At 62.6% G+C, this 10476-nt stretch overlaps 1 protein-coding gene and 1 non-coding gene across 3 annotated transcripts; both read right to left on the bottom strand.

Annotated features, from left to right (window-relative positions):
- Positions 1-1164: 1164 nt before the first annotated feature.
- LOC100523107 (melanoma-associated antigen D4) lies at positions 1165-9441 on the bottom strand. Of its 2 annotated transcripts, none has more exons than XM_021081427.2 (13): positions 9291-9441; positions 7419-7629; positions 6272-7111; positions 5711-5917; positions 5543-5606; positions 5224-5303; positions 4711-4802; positions 3988-4067; positions 3862-3904; positions 3387-3449; positions 2316-2430; positions 1569-2004; positions 1165-1367 (listed from the first exon to the last, which is right to left on the bottom strand). In XM_021081427.2, exons 2-12 carry the CDS (start codon positions 7626-7628, stop codon positions 1570-1572), a joined length of 2229 nt encoding a protein of 742 aa, XP_020937086.1. In that variant the 5' UTR covers position 7629; positions 9291-9441; the 3' UTR covers positions 1165-1367; position 1569. The 2 variants fall into 2 exon arrangements, with proteins under 2 accessions (XP_020937086.1, XP_020937085.1); XM_021081426.2 differs by lacking the exon at positions 9291-9441 and adding an exon at positions 8606-8721.
- On the bottom strand, positions 2673-2801 carry LOC146394599 (small nucleolar RNA SNORA11). The gene has a single exon (XR_014835922.1). It is a non-coding gene; the product is annotated as a small nucleolar RNA SNORA11 (small nucleolar RNA).
- Positions 9442-10476: the final 1035 nt, after the last annotated feature.

Below are 10476 nucleotides of genomic sequence, written 5' to 3'. Positions count from 1 at the left end.
AGCCAGGGAGGCAGAAATCAAGGCACCGGCCAATAAGGTAGAAACCCACCTGAAGCCCATCTTAAGGGAGGGGTCCATACAGAGCCAGCTTCTTGGCGGGGGGGGGGGGGCGCGCCCCAGGCCGACCCTCAGAAGGATTGCACCTGTGGTTCAGGCTCTGCTGTTGCTCCCTTGGAATTCTTAGTAACTTTTGAGCAAGGTGACTGGGATCTTTGTTTTCCACTGGGCCTGGCGAATGGTGTGCCTTGGTCTGGGCCAGGATTCAGGTCTGGCCGAGAGGGGATCACCTCTTCTGGGGGCAAAGGGGCAAGCCACGGGCGGGAACGGTTCCTTACACGACTCTCCCTCCTCTTAACCTGGGCCTTATCCTCCGAGCTGGGGACATGAAGGAGCCTGGAAAAAGCCTCATACAAGCCCTTTCCTGCTACCGAGCCCTTCCTTCACAGTGTCTCCGCCCTGTTGTCCAGCTGGGGAGCGGAAGCTCTAGTGCCAACCCCCGTGGGGATCACCCAGCCCGTGGAGACACCTGCATCTAGGCTGGCCTTGGCCTCACCGGGAGAGCCCTGCTTCCAGTGCAGAGCCCTGGAGCATCCCAAAAGGCTTCTGGCTGCGGTCCCGGGCCATGGGCTCTCCAGGTGAGTATGTAGCTTTGTTTTCAATTAAATCGGCTCTCTGGGCAATAACGGCTTCTTCCTCTGCTTGCAGTCAGTAGAGGTGAGGATGTCACTGGGAGGCCCACCTAATCATCGTCCTTAAGACCCAACGAGGTCCTAAAATTGTGTGGATGAGGGGGGGAATGGACAGTGACCCCAAAGATGGGATGGAGGAGGAGGAAGGTGGTGGTGGTGGGTGTCTGTGCATGCTGTCCCTTGGCGGGGTAGGGAAGATGGGCCAGGGGCCCCAGCTCCTAGCCCTCCACCCCATCCCTTCTCCTGGAAACCCCTGCTGGTATCAAACTGGGGCCACACCATGCAGGGAATCATGAAACTGCGTGGACTGGAGCTTCTGGAAACTCGTGGTCTCCATGTTCAGCTCCAAGCCTCCCAGTGCCCAGCCCACACCCACCCAACCTTTTAGGCAGCGGTGGCCTCCGCCTGTCCCAGAGGGTCTGACCACGGGCCACTCTGAACCACCCCTGCCCCGGAAAAGGAGGAAACGCCCCTCTGATTTTGCAACTTTAATGTAACACTGATACCAAAAACACGACGGCACGACAAAAGCACACACGAAAGCAGGAAGGGCAGAGAGAGCTTCATCTTGCATGCCATCTTCCATGGACTGGGAGAAGCTGCCTAGAGTGCTGTCGGGGAGGGGGCTGAAGAGGCACTCCGGCTGGCTGGGGGACCGCTGCAGCTCGTCAGCGCTGCCTGGGCACGTGAGACACAAGAGCCAAAACAGAAGCATCCGAAGCGTGAAACGGGAGGGCCAGAAAGGGCAAACGGAGTGTCCAGTCACGCGTTCCTCGTTCCCGCACGCCACCCACCCCGGGGCCTGCCTTCCCCTGACGCATCACCGACCCTCGGCACACCCCCCGCCTCAATTTCAGAGTCTCTTGTATGGATCCCCACCTTACTGGATCCAGGAAAAGAAGCTGGCACTGGTTCTGGCGGCGTTTCTGGTCCGGATGGTGGAGCTGGTGCTAGGGCCATCGAGCATGCTGGTGCTGGCCGGACCATTGGTGCCACTGCTGACGCCAGCCCGCCAAGTGGCTCTCCTGTTGGCACGGTTGCTGTTCAGAATGTACTGATGGTATCTGGCCCAGAAAGCGAAGGGGATCCTCGACCAGGCGTCGCCAAAATCTCCGTCCTCATCCCAGGTCAGGAGCTCCACCTGTATGTCGTCCCAGCTCCACCGTCCAATCAGAGCTTCATCCCCGATGTTCATCTGGGCCCTCATCTGGGCCCTGGCATGCTCCTCGGCCATATCCACATCCATCGTCTTGAAAGCATCATCCACAGCCTCCAAGAAATGAGCCTTCCATTCCCGGGGGTCTCGGTTCTGATACTGCGATGGAATAAGTGCAGCCATAGGAACAGCTACCCGACCCTCGCCGAGCCCCTGCTCCCCGCCACACACCCTCCTGAGCGCTATAAGGAGCAGCACGCCTGGAATCGGGCTCTTACTCGTCTGGGCCAGATCCGGGAGTGGCCCCCAGCCCCTCGCTACTCACTATGCCCGTGAACCTGCGTGAGTGTCTTAGGAACCTGTCTCAGCCTCAGCATCCTCACTGGACAAAGAGCAGCAGAAGGCTGGCATCGAGGAACCCACACGCTGGGTGGGGGGGAGCGCCAGCCAGAAGAGCGGCTCTGCCTCACCTGGGCGATGAATCTCAGCACGCGCATCTTGCTGGTCTCATGGCGGGCTCGCAGGCCCCAGAGGAACTCGTACTCGGGTGGGCTGCTATTGGGGATCTTCTTGTATTCCAGGTACCTGAGTGAGAGAGGAAATCAACCTCTGCCTGCAGCCAGGGAGGCCAGTTGCTGCCCCAGTGGCTCCCAGGTGGAGCCTTCCTGCCTGGAGGCTACAGCTCGGCTCCTGAAAGGGGGCTGCCCTGGCCTCCAGCCTTCGCCTTGCTGGGGGGTCGGGGTGGGGGTTGCTAGCCCTGATACTGATGCCCTCAAAGGCTTAGCCCGCCAGTCCTACCCTGCAGCCCTGTGGAGGGACAGGGGCACACGAGTAGGGTCTTGATGTACAGCCAGGCCACGCGATTACTGCCCCTTGTCACAATAACCCAGATCCTTGTTGGGTGTCTTAGAAACAGAGGAGCCACTTCTTCCGGCCCCCTGCTCTGAGCACACTCCACCAAGGGGCTCGTCTGTGGCCTGGCTGGGCCCTGGGACAGTCCTCCCCAGAGAATGACTGTCAGGGAAGAAAGAGTCAACTAAGGGCAGTGCACTCCAGGCACGCCCTCCAGACCATTTATTGTGCGTGTGGCAGGGGAGGGCGGTGCGTGGGCATGTGGGCACGAGGGCGCGTGAGATCTCCAAACACCAAGGCTGGTGTGGGCCTGAGCTGGAAAGAGCCCAGATGGGCTCTGTATGAGTCGGGGCCGTGCTCAGACTTCCACTGAGGCCCAGGCTCCTGAGAGGTAAAGCCGGGGAAGTGCGCCTACAGCCTAGAGGGCAGGTGAGTGCAGGGCTAGTACCAGACCAGATGGTGGCTGTACCACCCCTGTCCTGTGTTTCCAGTCTGTGTGGGCTCCCTTTCCCCAAGCCTCCCTAGAACTGCCCTGCACCAACACTCAGGCCCCCTTCCCGCCTGGCCACACTCACACCAGACACTCATACATCCCTCTGGCGTTAGGAGGGGGGGAATGGCTTCCTCGGCCAGACCAGCACACGAGGAAGGCCTGAGTGGGAGGCCAAGTGACCTCAGTCAATACTCACTTCTGCTTTACAAAGTCCTCTGTAATGAGTTTCCTCAGATCGCCAAGGAATGGGTGCTTCACCCTGAGGGCAAGGAAAGGAACCCATGACTAGAGACGGTGGCGGTGCCCGGGGTGGGCAGGAGCACCCTCTGGCAGGACCGAGAGCTTCCCAGCCTGCGTGGCGTCCCCACGGACCCCTGGGCAGGCGGCAGAGGCCAGACGGCCGCTTGTCAGTGATGCCCCAGGCAGGGGTCTGACGGAGCCCCCGGTTCCAACGGTTTCTCTTAGCTCTCATCTGGCAACAGAGAGGGCACGTGGAGCAGAGGCTCGGAGCTCAGGGCTGTTTCCCCAGGGGCCTCGGGAGGACCCTCCCTTTGCTCTCTACCTAGTCGGGGACGCCATTCCCCGCACAGACCACCAGGCCGTTGCCATCCTGGGGCCTCCTGTGCCCAAGGACACACTGAGGAGTGGGAGCCGAGAGACCCCAATCATACCCGGGGCGCAGTCCCATCTTGCGGAGTGCCTCCCAGAGGACAGCTGCGAGGGGAGATGAGGTACAAGAGTTTAGCACAGGGAGGGGAGACGCCGGGCAGCCCCCAGCTGCAGGGCCAGCCACTCACCCTCGCTGGCACGGTTGCCGTTCATGAAGATGATGCCCAGAATCACCAAGAGGAGACTCAGCCTGGGAGTGTCCTTGGTCCTGAGGGGTAGAAAGAGGGGTCCCATCCAGCAGCTGTTTGCCTGACGGCTACAGCCGGCTCTCCCTGCCAGCCTATCTCAGACGGCCGGCTGGGCTACGGGGCAGCTCCTCCTACTCCGCATGGCTCGCTACCTGGTCCAGGCAATTCATTCCCCGACCTGAGAGTAGGGCCCTTCCTCCATCAGATGGGGATGCCAACAACCTCCTCCCAAGGCTCCGCCGAGGATGGGGTCAGGCAGGGAGCCAAGGCTTGGCAACTCGCTGTGTCAAGAGGCGGGTCCACACCTTCCCTGCCCTTCGCGTGTGGCGTCCGGAACGCAACTGGACTGGGGGCCCCCTGCTCCCGCCCCCGAGGACCACTCTGCCAAGCCCTGGCCAGGACCTGAGCAGGGAGAGGCAGACAAGCAGCTTGCTTTCCTGAGAAGATGGGGGTGGGGGAGGGTGGGCAGGCCCGAAACCCAGGGAGCAAAGCTGCCCAGGCTGCTGCCCCTTGCAGCCCTTAACTGCTCAGCACTGCTGACTGGGGGTGGGAGCGTGCAGGGCCCCCTAAACCCCCTTTCCCCTTTCTCTGCTTTCTCTGCCAGGGGAGTGGGGAGGCACCACCAAGCAAGGCCACCACTCTCCTGCTCCTGCCCCCACGCACTTTCCCAGGAGGCGGGCTGATGAATCCCGTGTGCAGACGAGAATGTAGAGGTGTTCTTCCTTGTCGATCTCCTTCAGGTGGATCCCGAACTTCTACGTGGGGGAGAAAGCAGAATGTGACATCAGACGTCCATGCTGGGTGTCCCGTAGGCAGTCACTCAATTCCCTGGTAGAAGGTTTCCTCCGTGGGAAAGCCCACACCCTGGAGCCCAGGGTGGGGGGTGGGGGCGCGGAAGGGGCGGGGCCGAGGGGGAGGCGCCCTTGGGAGTGCTGACGCCCGCTGGGGCTTTGGCACCCACCTCAGGAGAGGACAGACCCGCAGAGAGCACTAGAGGGAGGAAGGAGGGCAGAGGGCAGGCAGAGGAAGCTCCCAGGCGGAGAGGCCAGGGAGGGCTTCCCTCTGTCCAGAGCGGGAGGTACTGCCTCTGGGCTTCCAGGGACTGAGGGTGCAGGGCTTCCCTGCTGCTCCTGCTCCACAGAGCTGCCTGCCCCCAGCTCCCGCCTCCACGCCCACCTTTTCCAGAGTGTATGTTGCCCGTTCAATGATCTCGGGGAAATGTTCGTCGTACTCTCGGATGACGTCCTTCAGCATGTCTGCGGGAGGGGAGGGGAGGGGTGGGCAAAGCACCGGGGCTGAGCTGGGGCCTCAGAGCTTCCGCCCCTCGCTCAGCCCCGCCGGCCGCCCAGCGAGCAGAGCACAGGCGAGACCCCCACACCCTGCACACGGAGCCGTCAGCCAGGGCCCGACGGGCGAGGGCATCTGATGGGAGGCCCACAGGGCAGAGCTGGGGCAGGACGGAAGGGCAGAGCTCCCGGCCCTGAGGGTTGCCCACCTGAACGCTTGATGGGGATCTTCTTGTAGTCTTTAATCATCAGATATTTCACCAACTTATTTGCCTGGAGAAGGAGGAGCACACGGGGAGACCCAGGCGTGGGTGACCTCGAAGAACGGACCAGCAAGGCAGGAGAGGAGGGAGATGGGGGAAGGGCAGGCTTCTTACCCTCTCTTGCAGAAGGGTCACGTTGCGGGGTGGCAAACACAGTACGTGCCTTGAGGGTACCTGGGACCTCACGGCCGTGGGGGGCCGAGGAGCCATCTGCGCCCGGCCCATCGTCGGTGGGGGCTGCGATGCCCTCCACGTCGGCGGGACCACAGGAGGCTCTCTCTCCTCCTCGCTGCTCTCATATTCGTCATCCAGGTGCTTGGACTGTAGCATCAGACGGAGGAGAAACTCAGGGCTGCCAGGCTCCCCGCACCAAGGCGCCCAGCACACCTCTTACCCAGACAGAGCACGCGCTTCGAAATAAGGGTAGTAGGACCAGCGGATGGCACGTGCCCAGGGCTTCCTAAGGGCCAGGCACGGAGCCAACCGCTAGTCCCTCCCGGCCCAAGGAGAGCCACTACGTGGAGGAAAACCATGCTAGGAAACAAGCCTGGGAGGGACATGCACGAGCTGAGAGAAGAAGAGGGGTGGGGAGGGCAGCCAAGGAGGCAGAGAGAGCAGAGGGCAGAGAAAGCAGGGGAGCAGAGGGGGCTGGAGACAGCAGCAGGGAGGGCTCACCTTCTTTGTCCTCTTGCCTCCCATCCTGGCCCAGGGCTCCGCACTCTGCTGAGAGGTGGCAGCTGCACCCTCAGGCTCAGGGATGCTCGTGGCCATCTTGGCCTTGGCAGCAGCTGCTGCCGCCACATTCTGAGGCTCCACCCACCGAGTCTTGGCCAGAGCCTTCCCAGACTTGGTCGTCTTGGGGCGGGTGGCTGCCCCCTCCCCGGCAGAGGCTGCCTGGGCCCCCCCGGAGGCACCACTGGGACCCTCTGGGGCAGCCTCTTGGGCAGGGGCGGGTCTCTTAGGGCGTGGGAAGGCCATGCCACTGACACCTGCCGGCTGCGTGAAATCAAAGACGTCGTTCTGACCCAGGAAAGCTGCCTTGGGACGGGTGGCATCCATGTCTCTGGCACCCGGGGCCTGGGGGAAAGCGCAGGCCGTACTTGGGCCCTCGGTCGCAGCCCCCTGGGCCTGGGAGGATGTCTGGGGCTGTGGGGACGAGGCCGCTGGAGCCCCCGGGGCGGCCCTCTCGCTGTTGGCCAGCATCTGGGAGCTGTGCGGAGAGGCGAGGCCCCTCTCAGGGGTGGCTGCCCGAGCCTCGGCGGCGGCAGCGTAGGTCATGGGCTGGGGATCGCCCGCTGAGGCCTGGTCTGTGGCCCCTGAGTGGTTAGGGACCACCTGACTGTAGGTGGCACGGGCAGCGGCGGCAGCGGCCCGAGCGGCACGGTTGGAGGAGGCGGCGCGGGCTACGTTGGCAGCACGGGCCGCCGCCTCACTGGCAAGTGTTTCTGAATCCAGCTGAAATGCCTCCATCAGAGTCCTGGCCAGCATAGGGTTTTCCAGTTCCCAGGGCTCATTCTGCAAGACCGGGGAAGGCAGGGGAAGGCACACAGCTCTAGGCACACTCACTCTGGGCTGCCCCAGCTCCTCCCAGCGGCCAGCCCCCGACCAGCCCCCAGACCCTCCAAAGCCCCTTTCCCCCAGCACAAGAGGGAAGGTTTGGAGAAGCTGGGCTGTTCTTGCCCATTCCACCCCCACCCCCACCCCCACGCCCCTCTCCCACCCCGCCCCACCCCCAGCCTTCAGCCACCCCCCTCCTCCCATCCTCCCTGAAGTCACAGGGGAGAAGGCCCAGGGCTAGCAGGGGGCCAACGAGGGGCCTCACCGCTAGGATGCGAAAGCCTGGACCCAAGCTCCCAAAGGCTCTGAGGATACGGATGTCAAAGCTGGTGAGGGCTCCGTAGCCTCCAAAAGCACCAAATTCTTCATAGTCGTTTCCTTCCACCATCTCTTCCTCCTCGACTTCATCGCTCCCCTCGTCCATGTCTTCAACACTGTAGCCTTCTGGTTCCATGCGGTAGCTTCCCTCAGCCATGCTGGGGGGGGGGGGGGCCCAAGGAGAAGAGACCTCAGCCTGAGAGGGAGGGGGAGCCCTCCTCAGGCGGAGGGGGAGGGGTCCAGCCAGCGGGAGGCGGGACCTCTCAGGAGGTGGGGGGCTGCAATCATCAGGTTACCAGGCAGCAGGAGGGGAATGGGGCGGGGCGGGGCGGGGTGGGGGTGTTGAGGGCTGCTGGGGTAGATGCCTTCGGAGACAGGGCCCTCGAAGGATAGGGGAGGTCGGAGGAGACTCTGCACTCAAAAGGGAGTTTGGGACAGGCAGGCTCCCCATCCCACTGGCGACATGTGAGCAGGGGGTGGACTGGCGGGCTTGGGTCTAAAGCGTCCCAGAGGACATGTGTTGAGAGGGGGAAAAATAACGCGCCCGGATTTCAGGGCTGGAGCAGGGGGCCAGGAGGGTGGGGAGCAAATGCCATGAGAGGGCTCAGACAACAGGGACCCCAGGAAGCTCTGGGAAAATGAATCCCAAGGACCCTCTGACTAGGTCTGGGTGGAAGGCTTCAGCTGACTACGGTCTAGGTTGGGGTCATAGAGGAGCGAGCGCTCGCGTGGACGGGGTGGGGTCCTCGGACTAGGTGAGGAGTGCTGGAGAGCGCAAATGCCAGGACCGCAACCCCAGGAAGGGGGCAGAGAGGTCAGCTCTGCTGGAGGGATCTCAGAGTGCTTGGGGCTGGAGGTGGGGCCTCTGCTCTAAGGAAGCTCAGCACGGAGCACCGGGTGTGCTAAGGGGGGTTCCGATGGGGAGCTCCGGTCTAAGCGTGGCTAGGATCGAGGAGCCTGCGTGGGGTGTCCGGGCTGCTGGCGGCTCCCATCTAGAGCGCGGGTCTAAGGGGGCTCGGCTTCTGCGGGCTTGGGCTTTGTTCAGATCCGGGGGCGGGGGTGGAGGGTGGAAAGGGCGCAGGGTACCGCGCCCCGCTGGCCCTCCCGCGGTCCTGTCTGGGGCTGGATCCTTACCTTCCCTGGGGCTCCAATGGCGTCCGTCCTCAGCACCAGGAACCCCGCAGCCGCGCCCTCGCCTCCTGCTGCCAGCACAGCAGCTCCGACCACCCCGCCCCTTTTCTCCGCGCACCCCCGCGGCCGGGCAGGCTGCGCATGCGCAGACCCCTCCAGCCCGCCAGCTCTCCCAACAAAAGCCCTTTCCACCAGGTCCCCAGTGCGCATGCGACTCCGCGAGGGGGTGGGCAGGGTGGGGGGCGTTTTCTCCTGCCGGTCTGATCCAACCCCCGCCCCGCGCGCGCCCCCCGCCACCGCGCCCCCCACCACAGGCGCCCGCATTCACACCCTGTAGTGCGGTTCCACTCATCCATCATCTACCCTCCATCCCCCCCCACCCCACTTTTGCACAGTGCTTCTCAGCCCTGCCCTCCCCGTGCCTCTCCCCTAAGCTCTGCCAGTGTGGTCTGGGGTACACTAAGCCCCTCTTCCCCAGCGTGACCCCTAGGTCAGTGATAACAGAGCTCTCTAGCCCACAGTCTCTGTCTGCCAGGAGCGCAATGGAAGTGGCCAGAAGACACTGGTTCCCTTTGTGTTCCCCTCCATTATCCATCTCTAGGGCCCCCGGACACACTGGGAACATCTGCTTCCCCAGCCACTCTTCCTGCAGCTTGTGTGGCGCAGCAGGATCTGTACCGGGCATTACCTTCCTCTCACAGCAGTCCTGGGAGGTGGATGTCAGCATCCCCGCTTTACAGATCAGGACGCTGAGGCGCAGACAGGCACGCGGCATGGACTACCCAAGGCCACAGAGCCAGTGGATCGAACGAGCGGGATTTGGGCCCAGGTCTTCTGACGCCAGCAACCCATGAGCAGGCCCCAAGACTGAGGCACCCTCCCCTCTTCGGGTTGAGCAACAGATCCACCCCAGCTCCCCTGCCCTGTCAGCATCTGTGCCAAACAAGCAAGGTTTTTCTGTTCCCTGCCGAAGCTTGAGCTCTGCATCTGGGAGGACACAGACAGAGACCCCAGCTCTCCCTCCGCCCTGCCTGCTCTAGGTGGGTCCTTCCAGGTGTGGGAATTGCTCCACGGGGTCCGCTCTCTGCTCCCCCTGTCAGGCCCCTTCGCTGTGTGTGGTGCAAACACGCTGCCCCTGAGGCCTTCCAGGTGCCCGCTGGAGAGGCCAGGACAATCAGGCGCTTGTGTGTCTGAGCCATGGCAAGCCTGGATGCGGGCTCAGTGTTTGGCCTGGTTCCTTCCAGGGCCGGGGCCTGGGGCAGCTGTGGTCTTGTGGATAGAAGCTGGGCTAGACTTCCGAATTCCAGGCACGGAGTGCCAGGTCAGCCTGTCGCTAGCTGGGTGAGGCCACTTGGGTCGCTGGGCCTCTCTGAGCCTGGTTTCTCAATATGGAAAGTGGGAAGCACAAGGAGCACTTACTGGGGTCCGACCCGAGGGCACACATGCTGCTGCGCTTCCGGAAGGAGGGCAGAAAATGCTGTCTTCCCATCTCAAACTGCACCCGCGTTTCTTAGCAAAACCCATAGCGCCCTTTCGGGCTCGTGTTTATACCAGCCTCTCCAGGACCCCTGCGTCTGAATGGAAGCTATTGCTAGGACCAGAGTTTTACTCTCCAGGGACCAACATCAATCCTGCCTGGCTGCATGGCTTTCCTCAGCTGTTGCATAGCAACCTCCCCTGTCAGCTGCCTGTGTCTCTTCAGCCCTTCCTGTGTAACACGTTTCTGTGGGACGTGACCAGACCTTAGAAAGGAAAGCTTGGTGGAAACCGCTACATGCTAATAGAAAGCGCTATGTTCCCCTCTCAGACTGAGACTCTGCTTTTTACAAAATCCACAGTGGACTCTTCTATTCGCTGCATTTTAGTTTTTATCC

Source organism: Sus scrofa, chromosome X (genome assembly GCF_054392235.1).
Source record: "Sus scrofa isolate SSC_HxYL_T2T_F1_AM1 chromosome X, Sscrofa_HxYL_maternal_Yorkshire_Landrace_v2.0, whole genome shotgun sequence".
Taxonomy (NCBI): Eukaryota; Metazoa; Chordata; class Mammalia; order Artiodactyla; family Suidae; genus Sus; species Sus scrofa.
Note: the sequence above shows the minus strand (reverse complement) of the source record. Positions and strands in the feature narration are given on the sequence as shown.

What these genes read in the sequence shown, in the direction of transcription:
- LOC100523107 (XM_021081427.2), bottom strand. Translation starts at nt 7,628, where the DNA reads ATGGCTGAGGGAAGCTACCGCATGGAACCAGAAGGCTACAGTGTTGAA. An exon ending in AAGATGGGACTGCGCCCCGG is followed by an intron (nt 3,450 to 3,861) that starts GTATGATTGGGG and finishes CCTTGCCCTCAG; the next exon opens with GGTGAAGCACCCATTCCTTG. An exon ending in TGCTGAGATTCATCGCCCAG is followed by an intron (nt 2,005 to 2,315) that starts GTGAGGCAGAGC and finishes ATTCCATCGCAG; the next exon opens with TATCAGAACCGAGACCCCCG.